Genomic DNA, 22,532 nt, shown 5'->3' on the forward strand with positions numbered 1-22,532 from the left:
GGCTGAAGCGAATAATGGATATTTCTGCTTCAAAAAGACTATCTACAGACAACCTTTGTCCTCCTAAGGTGCTTTTAAATCTTTGTATCTCCAAACTGATATCTTTCAGTTGACGACCGTCGTTTGTCAGCAGTTTCCTTTTCTTACTTAAAGAAAGCAAGATCATCTTCAGAAGTAGCATCCACCCTACTGCTGTTTTCAACCTTTTCCAACTGGAAAAGTAATTGATCAGTTTATGGGTGGGGCTAAAATTGTCTTTAGTGGTCGTTGCATTCACTGCCAGATTTCTTTTAACTTCTGGGTCATCACTAATGTCCAAATCCAAGCTGTGGGTTGGCCATTCCTCTTCTGGTTTCCACAGAAAACTTGGACTTTGGAGCCATCTCTTTTGAACTAAATGTTCAAACTTTAATTCCCTTGAAGCATCATCCGCTGGATTTTGAGCTGAGGGAATGTATCTCCATTGTGACACTTGTGACGCCTCTCTAATAACTGATATTCTATTGGCGACAAATGTTTGAAATCTTTTGTCCTCATTTTTTATATACTTTAGTACAGATGTACTGTCGGTCCAGAATTGTGGCTCTTCCAAAGGAAGCTGCAGCTCTGAACTCAGCATCTTGTCCACCTTAACAGCTACAGTAGAAGCTTGGGGCTCCAAACGAGGGATGGTCACTTGTTTCAGTGGGGCAACCCTTGCCTTTCCAAGTACGAATGCAATATGGACCTGGTTTTTACTGTTTTGCAACCGGATATATGTAACCGTTCCGTATGCACTTTCACTGGCATCAGAGAAGTGATGCAACTGAGTAGATATGACGTGGCCAAAGTCTTTAGGTTTAAAGCACCTGCTGACCTTGAAACTTCCCACACTCTCGAGATCTTCCATCCATTTGTTCCATTTCTGTTGAACGCTTTGGGGTATTGAATCATCCCAACCACACTTCAAGCGACACAAGTCCTGCAGAATTATCTTAGCTGGGATTGTGAAAGGTGCTAAGAAACCTAAAGGATCGTAGACAGAACTGATCATGGATAACATCCCACGTCTTGTATGTGGTTGTTCTCGGATGTTAAATTTAAATTTGAAGGCGTCTGTCTCGATGCACCAATGTAGTCCAAGGGCCCGTTCAACTGGCAATTTATCCCTGTCTAGATCCAACTCCTTGAAGTTCTTGGATCTTTGTTCTTCGGAAATCTCTAATAGCACCTCACGGCTATTGCTGATCCACTTTGTGAGATTAAAACCCCCTAACTTGCAGATAGCTGTAATGTTTTTTACCATTTGGATAGCATCTTCTTCAGAAGGCAAACTTTTTAAAAGATCATCCACATAAAAACTTCTTGCTACCGTGTCTATTACTTCTTCTGAGAAGTGAGTTTGATTATCCTCTGCAATCTTCTTTAAAGCATATGTGGCGGCCTTTCTATCTTTCCAAGTTTTTTCCTTCCTAGATCCAGTCAAGGCCGTGGGTCTGGTCAGCAGGCAGTGGATTACGCACACTCTGTACTTTAAAGAATATATCCATTTATTTTGGCTTTACAAAAAGGGTGAACATAAACGAGTTGTAAGATTAAACAATAAAGCAAAGTCAACCTCCGTAAACAAAAAGGTCTAAACTTGTACCGAGCCGTGGTCAAAAAACTGTATCCTTTTACCTGCCTATACACCCAACATTTGATTCCAGTTCCACTCAACCTTTTGTGGCTGGCAAGGTGACACCACTTTTAATTCATCCAGGTGAGACTAAACGAGCTGTCCAGGTGCTATGCATTAATGGGCGGTTCAGGTGACAAATCATCCTTAAGTGCAAGGAAATGACACTCAAATAATCAAATCAGTAAACAAATACAATTATGTAACACAAAAATGTTAAATATGAAAGAATGTCCAAAACGGCTACAACAGCATAACATGCACAACTAGGTGAAGATACCGCTCCAAATAAATGAACTGTCATACGGTACTGTACAAGCTCTTGCTCCAGGTTCCCCTCTGGCCACCACAAGAACCTTAAAAAGTCAGAGTGTTCCTCTGCAACTTTAACTTGATGAAACATTGATTGCACATCAGCCATAATTGCTACAGGTTCCTGCCTAAACCGTGTTAACACTCCTAACAATGAGCTTGTCAGGTTTGGTCCTTGTAGGAGCTGACTGTTCAGCGAGACACCTTTAAATTCTGCACCGCAGTCGAACACAACGCGCAAGCTTCCTTTCTGTGGATGGTATACTCCACTGTGAGGGAGAAACCACACTTTCCCATCTGTCCGTTCCAACTGGAATCTTTTCCGCATATCCTTTATTGATGACATCAGTAAGGAAGGTTGCATATTCTTTGTGAAAACGTTGATCTTTTAGAAGTTGTTTCAGTGAGCTGATGCATTGTTTAGCAACGGAAAAGTTGTTTGGCATAGTTACATGAGGTGCTTTAAAAGGCAACCTTATGTTGTACTGTCCTTTTTTAAGCTGCACTGAACCCTTCACTATTTCCATGAACTTCCTTTCGTCTACTGACATCTCCTCTTTGTCATTAGAGAAATTTTCACTGAAATCTTGGTTGTACTGCTTCATCAATAGTTCTTCCAATCTGTCAACACCAATCCTATTTACACTAACCGTAGGGTGGCCACTCTCACCCTGCTTTGCACAGTTCCCATTGAGAGGTCCATTAACCACCCAGCCCAATAGAGTTCTTACTGCATATGGTCCCTCTCCTTGACTATTGACTACTTCCCATGGCTCCATTAACTTTGAGGCGTTTGTGCCAATCAACAAATCAACATCTGCGTTAATACGGGGAATATTTACCTCTTTCAAGTAAGTCCACTTTGACAACTGTGCTTCGGATATGATATTTTGTGTCGACACTGGCATTACCTTTTGAGTAAACACACTTGGGAGCTCAAAGAACTGATTGCGAGCAAATTCTGAGATCTCCAAGCCTTCGACAATACAACTTTGAACAGTATTACTGTGACCCATTGTATGTAGATTAATCCTTGTTTTTCTTCCTTTAATGTTCAGTCTCTCCATTAGACTTTTAGAACAGAAAGTGTCTGTACTTCCTGGGTCCAGGAATGCGTAAGTTTGTATGATTTGGTTTCCTTTCGTACACTTAACATTAACAGGTAGGATTGAAAGGATGCCGTTACTGCCTCCGGCCCCCGTATGACCACAAGTAGAGACAGTTGTGCCACTCCCCGGCCGTTCCTTTCCTTGACTATCAATGTGAAGCACACTGGGATGACTCTGGTGGCAAACATTGCAAGATAAGCGTTTACTGCAACTCTTGCTCATATGTCCTAGGTGCAAGCAACCAAAGCAAACTCCCTTTTCTTTCATAAAGTCCAACTTTTCTCGATGGCTTCTTTTCCTCAATTGTGGACAGTTCTCCAATGCGTGTCCACATGTACAGTACAAACAGGATACATTTGATGCTTTAGGTGCACTAATTTGCGTTTGAGTTTCAACGCTTTTCTTGTTTACACTTACGGCTGGTTCAGTAGACATAAAGACAGCAGTTGCAAAGCTATTTCTTTTAGACTGAAATCTTACTAACGGCGGGCCATCCAATGATTTTGTCCACATAGGCAGCTGTGACCTTTACTTCATTTCCAAAATGCCTTCCAAGAAGTTCTTTGGCCATAGCATAACCTTTTTCTGGAGCCATATGCTGGCAACTACGCACCAGATCTCTAGGCTGCCCCCTAGTAAACTGCTCGAGATAATACAAACAGTCTCCTTGGTTTGTTTTAGCTTCGACACAATGTTGAAAAGCTCTAATGAATGATCTGAATTCTAAAGGGTCACCATCAAAAATAGGAATTTCTCTGCGTGGTAAGAATTGAGAGTTCTGTGACTGTACAAGAAGTGCTGTAACTTTATTTTGTCTTTGTAACAGACTGTAGAGATCTCCATTTACTTGAGGATTGCCTTGCAATGATGCTGGTTGCGGATCACCAGATTTGGAATCTGATTAAAGCTTTATTCGATCAAATTCTTGCCACTTGTCCTTTTTCTCAATAGCTGCTGCTTTGTCGTACTTGCCTGCTTCAATTGGGTTTTCCACTTTTAACTGAGCGCTCGCAGGCATTGAGTGATTTTGCGGAAGTGTTTCCTTTTGCACTAGTTTGTATTGTTCAGCATAAGGATTAAGTTTGGTTCCCTTTATGAAGTATGAATCCATGCCATCTGACCGTGTAGTTAAAACACTGCCATGCTTTGAGGTATTCAACACTGCCAACTTTGCTGTAGATGCTGCTAATTCTGTGTCAATTTGTTCCCGTGTTCTCCTTAATTGATCAACCTGCTCCTCCAGAACATGTTTCATCTGTAGCGCTGCAGAACGTGCCATGAGTGCAGCCCTTTCTGCCTCAGTTTGACGCCTTGTGGAGGACGTTGAACCCTTGCTGACCCTAGACACATTACTGGTTCGCTCTGAGAATATGTTGGATCCATTGGATCCAACATTTGAAATGCTGTCCTGAGGCTCCACATTAACCACATCATTATGAATATTGACAATTTTAGTATTGGGGCAACTTTCGTTGCAGACTAACCATTTGTCTATATCATCAATAAAGAACTTGACGCTAAGCATTTTTAATTTATACCACATTTCATGATTTTCCACCTCCTCTTTAGGTACCAACTTCATCAATGCATCATGGTTTTCTTTTGCTTCACCACAAAGAACTTTAAACTTTTCAAATGTACCCTTTACCTCTGTGACATAGCTTTTATCACCCATCAAATCAACAATTATCTCCTTGAGATTATGTGCCCTTTGAAATTTTACCTTTCTCTCCTTTTGCAGGCGTACAATTTTTTCCATAAGTGCCTTTTCTGTCAATTTAACAGTCCGTCGTTTTACAGAGTAGTCCATTTTACCTGACTCAACTTGAGACTCTGTCTCAGGTAAGAGTTCAGGATCAGCAGCGTGTGCTTCTTCCATTGTACAAGATTCACGTTCGTTTTTGTGAATACTTGCTCAGTTCCTTTCAGTCACAAATGCCGTAGCTTTTACACGTAAAGTCATGTTTGCACGCAATTAGAACAATGTTCACCCTGTATGTAGCGTTACACATACCTTGACACTTGCATGCAGGTGCGCTGACGCTCGGTCTCTACCTCCGTGAGTGAAGTTCCGTACCGCACAACTACGACTGCTGCCGCTCCTGTCCGCTGCACCAAACAGCCACCGCTCAGACTGCGTCGCCAGTCGCCGCTCCAAACTGCCGCTGGGTTCGCCGCTCCAAACTGCCGCTGGGTTCGCCGCTCCAATCACTGCTCCAAACTGCCGCGGTGTCCGCCGCTCCAATCGCCGCTCCCAATCGCTGCTCCAAACCGCCGCTGGGTTCGCCGCTCCAATCGCTAATCCAAACTTCCGCGGTGTCCGCCGCTCCAATCGCGGCTCCAAACTGTCGCTGGTCCTATCCCACGAAGCGAGTTTTTCGACTTAAATGTAGAAGCCCTTTGCCTCGCACATTGAGTTCCTCTTGGTTGGGGTTTTGTGTGGTTTGTTTTTGACGCGTGACAAATGTTCATGAATCATCCAGTCTTTTTACTGTCCTTTATTTTGTTCTTCTTTGTATATACATACCAATGCCAATTCGTTCACGTTTACCTTCACGTTTCACGTTCACCTTCACGCTTCACGCTTGACGCTTCACGTTTCACGCTTCACGTTTCACGGTCGAAAAACTATTTCCCCACCTGTGCCCAGTAACCCCTCTGATTATATAGCCATTGTGGCCTAATTGAAACACCTCCTCTCACCTCCCTAGGGGGTGGGGCTAACAGACAAACAATAACGACAATGGCTCTTACAACAAGCTCTCGCACATTATTGCTTTAGTAACACATCGCAGACTCGGATGTACTGAGGTGTGTGGCCTTTTTGGACTCAACACTTCCAAACAGCTGTAAAAGTTAGCAACTAAATTAACGTAAGCTGGTGAACACATTGGAGCATTTATCGACTAAAAAGCCAAGTATTTCTTTTAACTGCTGTCAAGCCTGCACTTCGAAAAACACTGTCAAGCCACCCCGCACGTTATTTAGCAGTGCACGTATATACTAGGCATTACGATAGTGGCGTGTAGGAACTGAATTCAAAACAAGACCAGTTCCAGGAAAGGTTTATTTTTCCTTTTTTGTGTAATATCTTATTCAATTATATTAATAAAGAATTCATTTACGCAGACCAGAGAATATCAGGAGATGTATGTAGCGTTTCAAACTCCAGGCCCTTCAGAATCTCATTCAAGAACACACTGTTGAAAAAAATCTCATTAATGATCCAATTCACCTCACATTTTAAATTAGAATCAGAAGGAAATCAGAAGTTACATAATAATTTCGCTTCAGGGGTCCGTTTCAATAAGCAGGTTTAGTGGAAACTCAAGAGTTTGTTCACCCTGAGATGAGGGAACGCTGCGTGGAAACGCTGTGGGAACGCCTCTGCGTGACCGCGTCATGAAGCACGTGTGAAATCTAACCAATGGCGAGCTGGTATGTCATAGACGGGCAACGCCAGAACCAGGAAGCTATAAAAGGAACCGAAGGGCAGGACCTTTCATCTCTGAACGGCCGAATCAAGTGCCACGGGCAAGCCGGGAGTAGGGCAATGACACGCAGCATCTCGTTCCCTTCAGGGAACTAAGGTTACATTCTTAACCGGAGACGTTCCCTCTCAGGGACGGTACTCTAGTGCTGGCTGCTGGCCTCAGCCTCAGGGTGCCACGGAGGAAGCGGGATACCAGTGAACCAGAGAACGCCCATCTAGTGGGGAATGAGTGGCCGTCAGGGCCGCCACATATACCTTGATAGTAGACGGGGATAAACCTGTGGAGAAACGTTCCTGCAGGAACTCCAGTACTGAACCGACCGGGCAGTTAACTGGGTCTACCTGTCGTTCCCCACTGCAAGTGGCAAAGAGCCTCCACCTACCGGCATACGCCTTCCTTGTAGCGGGGGCTCTGGAGTGGAGGATGGTCTCCACGACCTCGGTCGAGAGACCGGATTCTAAGAAGCCGGTCTCCTCAAGGGCCACGCACATAGTTTCCATCGCTCCGGGCGGGGGTGAACGATGGACCCCGACGCCTGAGACAGCAAGTCCGCCCTGATGGTAATCTCCAAGGGAGGACCTGCGAGGAGCGATTTAAGGTCCAGGAACCATACTCGGGCCGGCCAGAACGGGGCTACCAACAGTAGATTGACGCCGTCCTGACGGACCCTCTCCAGAACCCCTGGGAGCAGAGCAGAGCAATGGGGGAAAAGCGTACAGGCGCGCCCTCGGCCACGCCTGTACCATCGCATCAACCCCAAGCGGGGCGGGATGCGTGAGGGAGAACCACAGAGGACAGTAAGTCGTCTCTCTGGAGGCAAATGGGTCCACCTGGGCACGGCCGAAGTGTCTCCAAAGGAGCTCCAACACCTCGGGGTGGAGTCTCTAGTTCCCGGGCCTTGGCCCCTGTCTCGACAGGGCGTCTGCCCCCTGGTTTAAGTACCCTGAGATATAAACCGCTCTCAATGAGCGGAGTTTCCCGAGGGACCACAGGAGGATCTGGCGGGCTTGCTTGTAAAGTGGCCGTGAGCGCAAGCCCCCCTGATGGTTGATGTACGAGACCACCGATGTGTTGTCTGACCGGACAAAAACATGCTGGTTCGTCAAGGCTGGGCGGAAGTGGTTCAGTGCCTGAAACACTGCCAATATCTCCAGCTGGTTTATGTGCCAGGACTGGATATGATGTTGCCACAGCCCCCAGGCTGAGTGACCACTCATGATTGCACCCCAGCCCGTAAGGGAAGCGTCTGTCGTGAGAGTGACTCGGCGACCGATCGCTCCTAACACAGGCCCTTGGGATAAAAACCAAGGGTCCCTCCATATGGCCAGGGCCCGCAGGCAACGCCAAGTGACCTTGATCAGACGGCGCTGGTTTCCCCTCGAGGAGAACCCCTTGGCCCTGAGCCACCACTGCAACGGTCTCAAGTGTAACAGGCCGCAAGGGATCACGTTGGATGCCGCTGCCAGGAGACCTAACAGTCTCTGAAACTGCTTCACAGTGAGTGGCTGGCCTAACTTGGCCTGCTTGACTGCAGAGAGGATCGAAGCTACTCGAGCGGGAGACAGACGTGCCCTCATTGTGGTCGAATCCCAAATCACGCCCAGGAAGGTGGTCCTCTGCACTGGGGACAGCACACTTTTCCCGGCGTTGAGTCTCAGCCCCAGACGGTTGATGTGGGCGAGCACAACATCTCGATGTTGGGCTGCCAGCCGCTCGGAATGGCGCTAAAATCAACTAGTCCTTGATGTAGTTCAAGATGCGGATGCCCTGGAGACGCAGTGGTGCCAGAGCTGCATCCACGCACTTGGTAAACGTACGGGGTGAGAGGACTAGGCCAAACGGAAGAACCCGGTACTGGTGAGCTTTGTCCCCAAAAGCAAACCCCAGGAACTTCATGTGTTGTGGGAGGATGGGGATATGAAAATAGGCTTCCTGAAGATCTATCGTGATAAACCAGTCCTCGTACCTGATCTGTGACGCGATCTGTTTGAGAGTGAGCATCTTGAAGCTCAACTTCACGACTGCGCGGTTCAACCGGCGTAGATCTAATATTGGACGCAAGCCCCCATCCTTCTTTGGAACGATGAAGTAGCAGCTGTGATAGCCCGACTCTCTGCATGGAGGTAGAACTTGTTCCATAGCTCCTTTCTGCAGCAGAGCCTGCACTTCCTGCTCCATTACCAGAGCCTGCTGGCGGTCCACAATTGTGGGTAGCACCCCTCCAAATCGAGGCGGCCGCCATATGAACTGAATGGCGTAGCCCCTGTCGAGTGTACGCAGGACCCATTGAGATACATTGAGGAGGGCTCGCCGTTCTCTCAAAAACTCTCTCAGGGGCACAGGCCCCTCGAGGCTGGTGTCCTTGGAGGGGGCAAACGGCCCTCGGGCTCGCGCTCGATGGAAGCGGCCGTGCCCCAAATCGATGGCGGGGACAGCGGTCTGACTCCTGGAGAGTACCGGGGGGATGGGAACACGGAGTAGTGCCGTGAAACACTGATCCCCCCGGTGGGGATCACCCTCCGGGCCCTGGTAGTTGTAACGTCAGGGCCGCTTGGACGAAGCCTTCTTGGCGCCGGCCGTCCTCAGACCAGCTCTGTCGCGTGAAGGCCCCGCCTGAGAGGGCCGTGCTACGGCCCAGCCTCGGCGAGGGAGTGCACGTAGCGCGACGCTCTCCTGCTGCGCCACGTGGTGCGCGCTTAACGCCCTTGAGCAGCCCCGCGGACGTGGAGTCGACAGGGAAGGAAGGCGTTGAGTGCCTCAGCCTGCCGCCTCTCAGCGTGGAGCTTGTCCGTGACTTCCCAATGGCGCCCCCGAAGAGGGTTGACGGGGAGAGAGGGCCATCAAGGAGGAAGGATTTGTCCTTCTCCTTGAGGCTGGACTGGCTCAGCCACAGGTGCCTCTCCGTGGCTCGCAGGGCTCCCATGGAGCGGCCAACAGACTTGGCCGTCTCCTTGTTGGCTCTTAACGCGAGGTCAGCCGTGTGCCGCAGCTCACGAACTACCTCCGGCGTTAGCTCCTTCCCCTTGGCCACGTTGGCAAGCAGCTCTGCCTGATACGCCTGGATGAGCGCCATCGTATGCAGACAGGAGGCCGCCTGCTCTGCCGCCGAATAAGCTTTGCCCACCAGCGCCGAGGTGGTCCTCAGGGGCTTGATGGGCAGCACCGGTGTCCTAAACGACACGGCCGCGAGGGATACGTGGCCCGCCAGGGCCCCCTTCCGAGGCCGGCATGCTAGCATAGCCATGACGCTTAGCCTCAGCTAATTACGAGTACAAAACCCGAACGCGGGTTATAAACGCGAACGGACACCGGATTCCCCCAGGACGCCGACACCTCAGCGTGGACATCCGGGAAGAAAGGCAAGCACCGGCGCGGAGGTGCTCTACGGGAAGGCAAAAACCGTTCATGCAGCTTACCGCTCGTAGTAGGCTGCTGCCTATCCGCCGGCCAGTTGATACTGGGTTTATCGGCGGCTCGAGTGAGGACCTCCAGCAGTTCTTGGGCGGCGGTGGGGGAATGAGGTGCTTCCACGTCCTCCAGCCTCCACGCTCACCACGTCCAGCTCCTCGGAGCTGGAGGACCGTGAGACCGTGAGTGTCTCGTCCGGGGTGGAGGAAGCCGCCGCATGTGCCTCCGACGCATGGTACGAGATCCTGGGTCCCGCAGTAAAGGGACAGGAATGTGCCTCGGCCGTCCCGGGACCCTCCGCAAGATCGACCTGCGATCCCCACGAAAACAACCGGCGCTCTTCTTCGGCACTAGCGGGACCGGAGCCGCGGGGAGCGCCACTGCGAGCGCCACGAAAGGCCCCCTTGAGGGCCAACTGAGCGTGCTCCACGCCCAAGCAGACGACACACAAGGTGTACTAGTCCCTGCCCGTAATAAAACGGGTGCAAGGGGGGGCACACTGGACAAACCGCTCAGCCATTATCAGTCACTTCACACGCACTAGATGAAGGCACAGAGATGAATGGTCTCTGTGCCTTCGTCAGAGATGAATGATGAATGGTTCTGCTCTTCGGGTCCGTTTATAGCTTCCTGGTCCTGGCGTCGCCCGCCTATGATGTACCAGCTCGCCATTGGTTAGATTTCACACGTGTCAGTCGCTATGGTAACTGAGCCTGTGAACCTAGCCTGGTCAGGAGCAGGTGTCCTTCTTTCACAGGTTCCTCCCTCTGACAGCAGCCAGCCAACGACACAGCGCGCTTGCATTTCCTCACTCATTCATACACCGAATCAGGCGTATTTTAGCGCAGTTTCCACATATGAACAAAATTAGATCTGTTACGTTAAAGTGTTTTATGGAACATTTCGTGTCCTTTGACGATCCTGTTGATGAAGAAGCGGTTTTCTTCGCAGTGTGTTAAACGCATACTTTCCAACCTTGAGACCTCAGAATTCGGGAGATATTCGGTGGGGGGGTGCTAGCGGTCAAGGTTACACCTTGACTTCAAGGTGTAACCTTTATTATTGTTCGGTCTAAAACAGCGCGCCCAGTGACGGATGGTGTAGCAATATTGTTGTCCGGGTGGAAATCGGGAGAAATTCGGGAGAAAGGCTTTGAAATTCAGGAGTTTTTCCGGGAGGGTTGACATGTCTGGTTAAACTGCTCTTATTTTGTAGTCAACACAGTCAAGTACTACACACTTGACTGTTTTTCAAAGTTGAAGCTGGCTTGCCCGCAGTTTCTTTTAGAGGCTGGTGACAATAAAATGGTTAGATATTGTTGAATGTTTAAAAAGACAGTATATGTCTAACCCATTCACCATAACAATTTCTTACTTCTCAATGTACAGGCTCTGTCCGTACCTTGCAACTTGTGCATCAGTCATCTGGATTGGCACTTGTTGTAGTGGAGGGACGGGAGGGAAACCCAGCAGGCAGAGAGACGGTAGGAACAGCCAAACTTAGAATGCCTCTGTTCTTCAGAAAGAGAAAACCCAGCGAGGACTCCCAGAACAGACTGCAATATCAGCTGTGCAGGGTAAGCCGAATGTGTTTATATTAAAATGTCCATCCATCTATCCTTTTTGTTGTGCGGCTTATCTACCTGCAGTACCATTTGTAGGTGCCCAGTTGGATCCTAATTAGATGTCTGAACCACATAGCTGGTTAGTTTTGATGCAAAGGAGTAGGGACTCTACTGTGAGTTCATTGTGGATGTCTGCTTGTATCCACAATGTTATTTGCAGTAGAGCTGAGATCGAAAAGTGGAAGAGGTAGGTTCCTTTTTCCTTCCGATTGATCTCAGAACAGCATGTAGGTTCATGGACCATGCATCCTCATCCATATGCGAATTCCATGTAAATGAGTATTTTTTACGATATGTGTTTTGCCACTGAAGACTCGAGCCACGTTGGAAAGTGTATTCGTCGTATTTAAAACATTTGTTTTCACTTAACAACGCAGATACACTGCTATAGTCATATTTATGTTGGTAAAATGTTGGTGAAGCATTGAATCAGACGGGCATACCTTCCATGAGTGATACATGCGATCACTGAGACTGACGTGTTGTTCATGTGATCGGAACATGTCGTGAGTCAGGAGTGTCATGGCAACGCTAAAACAATAGAGAGGGACTCAAACACTTTTATGTAGGGTGACAAGACAACTCTCTTCCAACAAGGAGGAGCAATCCTGCAGGTGCTCTTAACATGCAAATTTCACCTGATGGGTGTAACAACCAAATTAATTCTTAAATATAAATAAATTCAAACAAATGCATTCAGAAATAAAGACGCTCTACCACACAGAAACATCACTGCCGCCCTCAAATTGGGCAGTTGACTCTGGTCTTTGAACCGCTAAAGTTCTAGTTTAGCATCCCATCCATGGTGACCGATCTAGCAAAAGCAAAACAGCGTATAACAAACTCTCTGCACAATAACACATTAAAATAATACAGGAATATTTACAAAGCACTTAAAAGAGCATAAAAGCAACAACGTTTAATGCAATCTGATCCACTTGGGGTGAAGAGTTGTGTTCCTCGTTGTCCATCCCTTTGCTGATGGACATCAAGGCTGGAAAGGATCAAGTCTAATCTTGTTCCTTACTGGCACCAAAAATGACTTTGTTGGAGGCGTACTATGGTATCGGGTGACCTACACAATGTTACTGTGACAAGATTCAGCAATCTTTGTGTGGTAATTAGTTATTCTTCAAACCAATGTGGAAGTATTGCGTCATGTGCCTTTGCAGTCTGAAAGAACGAATGTCTATTCTTAAAAAAACAATAACTATTATTCCATGTCGCCCAGTCAAAAGAGGCCGGTGCTGATGACATCCTGGACATCTCAGCCTGTGAGCTCTCAGAAGTGAGTATGTTACAATCAGCATCTACATGTGTAGATTGTTTTTTACCATATATCAGGCACACAGTTATGCCCCCCTGTCCTCTCTCTCTCTTAATATTTTCTTGGACATTTTTGTATGTCTGTATTATCATGGATGGAGACCTCAATAGTCTGTTCACTCACAGGTTCCCTCAAGTGCCTTTTCCATTTGCAAGGTTCTGCAAAAGAAGGTAACAATAGAGACATAGTATATTTATTTTTTACTTCCTTGATGTGTAGAATACCACGTGGTCCCGGCTGAGCAGTCAGCAGTCAGGCACCTCTGATGCTCTTTTTCAGGTTCTCATCCTCCATACCAATGAGCTGAGGTCATTGCTGCCCAAAGGATGTGACATCAGCACCCTTGCTGCTTTAAAGGTAAAATAAACCAGATACAAGCATGATGGGACATTTAGGTGACTATTAAAATCATATTTCAGCTTGATATGAGTTTTTAAAATCATTTTGGGGAGATGGCTAGTTCAGTTGTGATTCTTTTTTTTTAATCATTTCCAACGAGAAGCAACGTGACGTTGGGATCCTGTCACTGCATGAGCACAGAATATAGAGACACATGGCATCCCATCTGACTCTTTCCCAGAAGAACGGATGTTTTTAAAGCCAGGAATTTCTGCTAGAAGTCTAAACTCTGACCTCTGCTTCATCATAAAAAAGAATTACTGAATCTGTCCACTGCTAAAGGTTTTGGATTTGCATGAGAACAAGCTCACTTCACTCCCAGAAGACATTGGGAAGCTGGCATCACTGCAGGTAAAGCCATCTTAACTCAAAAGGGAAATACTTTTCAATGAATGCTGCCCATCATCCACGTGTGTCCATTTTGTGTCCCGTCAGATTCTGAATGCGGAGAAGAACCACCTAAAGGCCCTGCCGGAATCCATCGGGGATTTGCGGCTTCTGCAGACGCTCAATTTGAAGGGTAGGAGGCTTCCTGCTTCAACGAACTTGAGAAGGTCTGCAGGTCAAACGGCGTTGTTCATGTTTTCCTACGTCACTGTTTATCTGTATAGGTAACTGTTTGAGTGAGCTGCCATCCTCCATTGGTTCTTTGAGCAGCCTTCGCTCTCTGGACGTGAGCGACAACAACATCGTCCAGCTTCCCAAGACTCTGGTCCACATTCGTACCCTAGAGGTTTGTCTCAGGACTCCAACTATCAGGGATGCAGGAGGGATCCAAACTTAAATAAGTGTTTAAACAAACCGTCTGTGTGTATTGGGACAGAGCTTTGCCCTTGATGCTGCTATGATGTCCTATCCACATGCGTCCGTGTGTACAAAGGGCACCGAGAGCATCCAGCGCTTCCTATGCACTGGTGAGGTTGGACTTCATGACATTCACACACACCCTCATGACTACCCTGCAGATTCATAGACGTGTAGACATTTGATGGCTTAGTGACAACAAGTATGTCCACACGATTGGCAGGACAGAAAACAACAATTAGACTGTTTCTGAGTTTATCCAACAAGTACAACAAGAATCTTATCACTGAGGCTGGCCAGCACCAATCCAAAGATATTTATAATAATGGTAAAATTGACTGTACTTGTATATCTCTTTTCTAGTATCCCGACCACTAAACGTGCTTTTACACAACGTGAAACCATTTTCCCATTTACACCCATTCACACACTGATGAAAGGAGCGACATGCAAGGGGCCCCTGCCCATCCGGACTTTCAAACCATTCATACACCATAGAAACAGCCCAGAGGAACATTTTGGGGTAAAGTAACTAACTTAGGTTACTTACTTACCTAAGTAACAAGGACTCATGGACTAGCAGCAGCACTGTTTTATTGACCGGGAAGTTAATGTGGTCAAAAAACTAAAGCCATATCGAACTGGAAGACTTCACTAAAACGTAAAATTATTGAGGGACAAGTAACCATTTAGTGACAGTAAGGGGACAAAAATGCAAAGAATTCCCATGATGGATAAATCAGCCTGTATAACAGACTATTGGTGGATGTGGTTTTTAGAGCTGGGAGAAGAGTACTGCCCTCCATCCCAGTACCTCCTGCCGGTGCTGGAGAACGAGTGTGGAAAACAGAACTCTGACTGTTTGGATGGGCTGGAGGAGGCTTGGCAGGTACAGTAGTGACCAGAGGTGGGAGAAAGTCATTGTTATGCAAGTCACAAGTAAGTCTCAAGTCGTTGCCGTCGAGTCCCGAGTCAAGTCGAGTCAAAGATGAGGCAAGCCCCAAGTCGAGTCAAAAGTCAAAGCCAACAAGTCTCAAGTCGAGTCCAAAGTCTTACCATTTTAGTTTCGAGTCATTTCAAGTCCTCTTATTATAGTGGGGACCGGGAACCCTGGGTGATGGTGCGCTGCCTCACAGACCTAGACTACGAAGGGAAGTGAAGGGTAATGGTGGATCGACTGTGACTGTGTTATAGTACTTTAAAACGGACGTTCACATAATGTTGGCGAGGATTTCCATCGGAGTCTGAATCCGGGTTCAAAAATCCAGATTTTTGTAACCATGAACGAGCTGTCTCGTTGATACGGTAAAATGGACTGCAGTGATTGGATGTCATGCAGGCAGCGCACGCACTCTGCATACAGGTGGCGCACATTTTTTTGACAGATGCAGATAAACAGAGCGGCGCCGCCGTGTGAAAATGTTTTCCCACAGTTTTCATGGGAAGTAGCAATTCTTCTCGAGTCAAAAGGCTCGAGTCCAAGTGAAGTCACGAGTCATCGATGTTAAAGTCCAAGTCCAAAGACTCCCGAATTTCAAAGCCCCTCCCGAAAATCTCCCGGACCGACCTTTCTCCCGAATTTCTCCCGATTTCCACCCGGACAACAATATTGCTGCACCATCCGTCACTCCCCCCATCGACCGCTAGCACCCCCCCCCCCCCGGTCCTTTTGAATATCTCCCCAATTCTGAGGTCTCAAGGTTGGCAATCATGAAACACACACATTCCTGTGCGAGAGTACAAAGTCACTCTATTGGCTGAAATGCTGTTCACCTGGAACTTTTAAATTTATTTCCTCATTCAATCTTTCCTCTCTTTCTGTTGCAGAATAAATTCAGTGACTATGAGAAGAGAAAGGTAAGGAGCCCAGGTGACGCACATTCCGTTAGATTCAGCCGATAAGGGGGACTGAATGTTTGGTCTTTAAGATTTAGAGCACAATGACGTTGTTAGCCATACCATACATCAAAGGTCACTAACTGGCGGACCAAAAGCTAAAAAAAGATGCTTGTGATTTAAACCTGACACTGCAATTTTCAACTGTGCAGCCTTACTCTTTACAGTAATGGCTTAAAGCACTAAGCAATTGAATTTGAGTTAATCCATCCCACGTGATACTACTCGACCAATCAAGTCTTTGCATTCTAGGCAGGATAATACTGCGAACAGACCAGAGAGGTAGCGTCGAATTTAGATAATTGAGAGAACATTATTTAGATTTGCAGTCAAGCATATATGTTAACTTCTTTGCTACCTTGCGACAATAAATATTGTCAAAGGAGTTTTTAAAACCGTACTAAATTCATTTGATTTGTTAGTTGTGTATTGATAAATGCAAATGTTGATACAACTCTATTTCTCTATTTAATCACACTAAATAGTTACATTATGATCTTCCGAATCTTTGCTTCTATAAATGTTCTCAATACTTACAATACAACCCTTTTTCCCTTTGGTGCCTCACCTTGCACCCAGACTATGTAGTTTAACTTGCAAAAGCAGAGTTGGACACACTTTCACCATGCACCTTAGACCATACCCTCTGCCTTATCACTCTGTCCATCAGGAGGAGAAGCAGCAGGCAAAGCTGGCCTTTGAGTGGCACCTTGAGGAGAAGAAGAAAGAGCACACCCAGCTCATACTCATGAACACGTCCCGCAAGGAGAACATCCTCCACTCAGTCCGACAGGTACTAAGGTTGTATCATGATGTCTTAGTGACCAGTGTTAGTTTAGAAAATGCATTTCATCAATTCATTGATGGAGCGTTGTCTTTGCATGTCTCCACTGTCGCTGTATTGTGTTGCGTAATAATCCTCAAAGCTCACTTTTGTTCTAAAACTCAACCGTCAACTTTGATGTCTTTCAAGATACGACCAGTGAGCTTATGTTATATCTGACCTGCTTTCATTTTGTTTCCTAGTTATTTCTGAACATCTAATGCCACTATAATGCTGTGTCCAACAAACACTATAACCATACATGGCAGAAAATAAACCAGAAAATGTATTTCCTGGCTGAAAGGCTGAAAGCTAAATGCTGAAATGAATTTCACAGAATTTCTATGGATACAGAAATGAGAAAAAATGAAATTAATTACAAAAATAGCTTAAAATACAGAAATAAAAAAGGTGAAATTAATTTGTAAAAAAAAAAAAAAGTATAGAATCATATTTGAAAATCCACAAGTGGGCAACCTGTGATAATTATATTTTCTATCCATTGTATACGGAGATTGAAAGTACTCTTAATAGGATTTACAGCTATACAGCTTTACAGCTTGTATGATTTATAATTTAATATTTATTTAATTTAATACATCAGTAAATGTATTTGTATTTATTCATTAGATAAAACATTTGTTATTGACTCTGCTGTCACTGTGTCCTTTCACTGCATCCCAAAAGGAATGCGCTGAGTGATTAATGCGTTGAGTGATGCGGTTGCCTAGTTACAATCTTTCTGCCAATGACTTTTGAATTTATTTAGTTTGTGTCTGTTTTGTAAGCTGCTTCTATGTTGTTTGCGTTGATTTTCATAATCCATCTGATGTGTAGGAGCAGGAGCGTCTGGAGCTGGGGGTCAGCCAACAACAGAGAGCTCAGGAGGCAGAGAGGCTGCTGGTGCTGGAGAGAGTCCGACAAGCTGAGGGCGGCATTAGTAGTCGCATCAGCAACATGCTGATGGACAAGAACAGGTAGGCCTTGAAGGAAGGGGCTGTGTGCTTTACTGTTTGATTGATCTGTGTCCCGGGATAGATGTACACAGATGAGCCTCTGCTAACTGCACAGTATGTACTGTCATCTCTCCAGAAAGAAAAAAAGTGCAGAGTTTCTTCAAGCCATGGAGGAAGATCGGTGAGTGAACAGACCACAAATCCATCTATTACAGCAGCAACATATGAGGTTCTCCAACACAAAGTGTACTTCACACAAAGCACATTGGATACAGATGGATACAGTTCTCTATTACTGGTTTTAGACATAGTGAATGTTTTACTTTTTGTAGAATTAGATTCCAGTGGTGGCTGTGGAGTTGATCCAAACATTTCCAGAGCGTTGTTAAGTGCAGAAGTCAATATTCTGTGAAATGAGATAAAATGCAATTCCTGCTGAAAATGGGATGGAATGCATAAAGATAAAAAATAATTTCAGAAAATTGCTTAAAGTACAGAAATGAAAAAAGCTGAAATTATAGAAATAGGAAAAGCTGAAATTAATTTAAAATAGCTGAAAATACAGAAATGAGAAAAGCTGAAATTAAATTTAAAGAATTGGAAAAAAACACAGAAATGGGAGAAACTCATATCAATCTGAAAAAATACAGAAATAATAAAAGCTGAGAATTAAAAAATGTATTTTTGTAGTAATATAAGTAGTAGTATTTGTTGTAATTGTGGTACTAGTGGTAGTATCAGTAGAAGAAGTACATTTTAGTTTTATAGCAGTAGAAAAACCAAAAGTAATAGTGTTATTAGTAGTACTAGTATTCTCGTCTCTAGACCTCCCCTAGGCAAGAAGGACCATGGGGCCCCCAGAATCATGATACTTGAGCGTCTAGAGCAGTTCCATTATTTTATCATTGATGTCCGCCGTCCCTCAGGAAGCCCTTCACCTCGGGGCCCGAGGCAACTGCCTGGGTTGCTTTCCCCGTTGAGGCGTCTCTGCTCGTATAATTAGCTGTAATACTAATACAGTCACAGTAGTATTTGTAGTAACATCAGTAGTAGTAGTTGTTGTAGTATTAATAACAATAGAAATAATAGTATTGAGAGTAAAAGTAGTTTCATTGGTAGTAGTACTACAAGTAGTAAAATTATTAAAAGCAGTAAAACAAAACTAATAGTACATTTTAGAGTAGTAAGAGTAGTAAAATCAATTGCAGTGTCACTATTACTGGTAGTGATAGTATATTAGTACTACTACTAGTAGTATTAGAAGTAGTAAGAGTATTTTTAGCATTAGTAGCAGCTGAAATACTATGATGTAGAGTAAGTAATGGTAAAAGTGGTATCAGTTGTAGAAGTACTACTAGTTGTATTCAAACTCAGAAGTTATTAATTGATAGGCCTCATCAAACATTACAGTAAGAATTTCCTCCATGGGGGGGTTGTTTTGAAATGATGGGATTGGGGTGGGTGAAAAAGAGAGAAAAAACTAGAATAGAGGGAGGGAGAAAGAAAGGAAGAGATGTCTGTTGACAGAAAGCATAGCTGTGTCATGTGACTCTACTAATCGGCTGTTATGGTTTAGCTGTGTCAGACAGAGTGCAGCGCGCTTGTGTAAGTATCCACGGCTCGCTTCAGAGTCCTGGAGAGACGGCAGATTGCAGCCAATCACCCTCTCTGCAGAGCCGATGACACGCTGCAGCCTGCCCTTGTCCTTGGCTGTGGCTGCAGCGTACCACACGGTGATGGAGGAGCAGAGGATGGACTCCATGATGGCCGTGTAGCACCATCATCGTCTTTGTCAGGGTGAATTTCTTCAGCTGCCTCACCCCGACTTGACTTTAGATGATGGACTAATTTGTGTTGGATCATTACATTTAATCCCAATAAAATACATTAGAATGTGGTCATACCATGACAAAATGTAGAAAAGTCCAGGGGGTGAACACTTGCAAGGCACTGTACGTGATGTGCACTAATAGGGGCAGAGCCAGTAATGTGAACAGAGGGGGAGAGCTCTGAAAACACACACAGAGGAAGAGGGACCTCATTCTCTGCTCAGGGAGGGGATGAGATCATAATGCTTTGATTGATGGCTATAAAAAGTTTAATGGTGTTCATTCTGTATATTTATTCTAAACAGTCAGCATCGTGTTTGTATTTTCTTCAGGATCCGTATGGAGCAGCTGACTGCCATCACACAGGAAGAAGCCAATTCACTGAGGAAGAGGGAGGTGGCCAGTAAGCAGTTGATGTTCTTCACCCATACAGTGTTCTGAATATAGTTATGACTTTAGTGCTACTGTTTACACTAACAATGCATGAAAAAAGAATGTAAATAGTTACCCAGTATTGCCATGTATATATCTACATCAGTTGAATGGACCAGTTAATGAGGCGCTGACCTAAAGAAACAGCTGTGAATTAGTTAAATGTCTTTAGGGTCAAAATGAAGACGAGACTGAAGTGTGTTTGTCCATTCTCTGCTTCTAGTGGCCATGCAGAAGATGCTGTCGGACGGCTGTGCTATGAACCTCCTCCAGCAGGCCAATGACTTCCGCAGACGGAGCATGGCCTCTGAGGCCCATAGAAGGTTAAACATGTACACACACAGACCCCAGAGCAGTTGGATGCTGCGAGAAACATGTAGTTAACTCATGTGTGGTGTCCCGTGTCTTATAACAGCATGGAGAACATGGATAGGAAGTTTGACAAGATGCTGTCCCTCCAAGTGTTGGACAAATCTAAAGCCGTTGCACACATCCTACAGGAGGTATGGGTTTGTCTTCTTCAGTTGAGAGCCTGCCGGAGCACATGAGCCATCCTTCCCTGTCATTCCCACTGATTGTTCTCTGCAGGAGGAGATCCAGAAAGCAGCGTTTCAGGCCCTGCAGCTGCAAAAAGACGCTGTGCACGGCTACATCCGCAACCAGGTGTGTCTGGGTGGGCAGAGATGGGTTGGGTGGAGGGTTTGAACCTTTCTATAGTCTCAGTTTCTTATTTATGGTACTGATACAGTTTTCGGACAGTCTGAGTCCAAATTTTGATACGGTCACATCGTTTACAAGACTTTTTCAAAATCACAGGTCATATAACTCTAAAAGATTTTCCATAATTACAATGACAGGGAAATAAGGGATGTTCCTAAAGCAATTTATTAATGGAGGTCATTTAAATATCATACAGCATCACAGGACCATACTCATCTCTTATTTTTCCTAAAAAAAGGAACTATGTTTTTGGTCATTGGTCTGCTCCTGTTTTCCGTTGCTTTCTGCTCTTGTTTCTAAACGCTGCGAGGTCAGCTGGTATGAGCTCGTGTTTCTGATAGGACGTGAACTGTTCCATGCGCTGAGGTTAATTGGAGAGCAGGTCACTATTCTTGTATTACCTGTTGAGTAAATGATGACTTGTAATGTGCCAAAGGAGATCTTTCTTGCTACGGGACTGAGGGACTGAACGGTTTACTGGCCCACATCTTGCCTTGTTTGGCCTTTTTAGTATTTATTTATTTATTTATTTAATTAATTTGATTTAAAATGTACCATGTAGAATTCAAACATATGTCACCATGTGATGCACTGTATCGGATCATATCTTCAGCTAATTTGATCTGTCGCTTTCCCTTGATTATATTTTCCATCACGAGTTGGTGACCAAAAGCAGAGCTGAAATGGAATTCAGAATTCATTGTTTTAAGACACTACACACAGCGTACAGGAGGATACATGTACACATACAGGATCTAATTTGTGCCCGACTCAGAGGCAAACGGTTCTGTCGGTTTCTCACCCTAGGGTGCTAATAGCAGGGTGCTAATAGCATCTGCCTCTTTCAAAACATTCTGCTCAACAGGCAGAACACCATAAAAATGTGTTATGTTAACACTACAGACAGAAAATCCCTTCACCAAGGTTTTTATCTTGACTTTGCGTTCAGCAGCATGTGCCTTCTCCTGCTCCAGCTTCATGTTTGCTCCTCCATCCCCAGATCAAACTCATAGAGGGTGAATTAATGCAGCTGACTAGATTGGAGATTAAAAGACGCAATCTGGATGCTGAGAACCTGCAGGTGGGTGTCACTCCCTTCTGTCATTGCTTTTTTATTCCTCCCGCTGATTGCTACATCATTTATGTTGGCTTATTTCATGTCATTGCTCGGGGTCAACAATCCATCACTCTGCACATGGAAGTTAAATAAAAAGTATTAAATACACAAATTTGATTGAGTGATAATGTTAGTTGTGTTGGTCATATCAGAGCCAAGATGTTTTATTTCTAGTTGTGTGTGTGTGTGTGTGTGTGTGTGTGTGTGTGTGTGTGTGTGTGTGTGTGTGTGTGTAGGAGGTTCTGGTGGAGCAGCGAACATCTCTCAGTGATTTGTTGCGACAGCTGCTGAAGCAGAGAGACCAGAGAGAGCAGGAGCTGCACCAGGTTCTGGTGAGGAATCGGCTGACCTTAGTGGGGCCTTCATCTTCTCTTTTACACTGGAGCTGCTCATGATATCTGTCTCAACTGCTCACATTGACTGTACTTTTAAATAATCACATGATTTCTTTCTCATCGTGGTGTCAATTGGAAGAAACCACCAATCACTTTGTGTTTTCCAGGCGGAGATGGAGCGGAAATCTGAGTCCAACCAGCAGAACTACTGGATGATCCACTACCAGAGACTGTTGGACGCAAAGCCTCTATCGCTGCGCATGCAGGTACGATATGCTCCCTCGAGCTGG

General features: G+C 45.4%; 1 protein-coding gene across 3 annotated transcripts in view; it reads left to right on the plus strand.

Moving 5' to 3' along the window:
- lrsam1 (leucine rich repeat and sterile alpha motif containing 1) overlaps positions 1–22,532 on the plus strand; it is a 28,086-nt gene that overhangs the window by 1,857 nt on the left and 3,697 nt on the right. For 2 of the 3 annotated variants that reach the window (XM_037484778.2, XM_062558903.1), the window contains exons 2-21: positions 11,369–11,556; positions 12,836–12,892; positions 13,057–13,101; positions 13,211–13,288; positions 13,613–13,681; positions 13,766–13,850; positions 13,942–14,063; positions 14,154–14,244; positions 14,914–15,023; positions 15,962–15,991; positions 16,701–16,823; positions 17,691–17,830; positions 17,946–17,990; positions 19,971–20,041; positions 20,294–20,393; positions 20,486–20,573; positions 20,659–20,733; positions 21,791–21,871; positions 22,144–22,239; positions 22,410–22,508. In XM_037484778.2, the coding sequence (XP_037340675.2) occupies positions 11,485–11,556; positions 12,836–12,892; positions 13,057–13,101; positions 13,211–13,288; positions 13,613–13,681; positions 13,766–13,850; positions 13,942–14,063; positions 14,154–14,244; positions 14,914–15,023; positions 15,962–15,991; positions 16,701–16,823; positions 17,691–17,830; positions 17,946–17,990; positions 19,971–20,041; positions 20,294–20,393; positions 20,486–20,573; positions 20,659–20,733; positions 21,791–21,871; positions 22,144–22,239; positions 22,410–22,508 (1,677 nt within the window). In that variant the 5' untranslated portion in view covers positions 11,369–11,484. The remainder of the gene's footprint in view (positions 1–11,368; positions 11,557–12,835; positions 12,893–13,056; positions 13,102–13,210; positions 13,289–13,612; positions 13,682–13,765; positions 13,851–13,941; positions 14,064–14,153; positions 14,245–14,913; positions 15,024–15,961; positions 15,992–16,700; positions 16,824–17,690; positions 17,831–17,945; positions 17,991–19,970; positions 20,042–20,293; positions 20,394–20,485; positions 20,574–20,658; positions 20,734–21,790; positions 21,872–22,143; positions 22,240–22,409; positions 22,509–22,532) is intronic. The other variant, XM_062558904.1, reaches the window with a different exon arrangement.

This window comes from Pungitius pungitius, chromosome 18 (genome assembly GCF_949316345.1).
Source record: "Pungitius pungitius chromosome 18, fPunPun2.1, whole genome shotgun sequence".
NCBI lineage: Eukaryota > Metazoa > Chordata > Actinopteri > Perciformes > Gasterosteidae > Pungitius > Pungitius pungitius.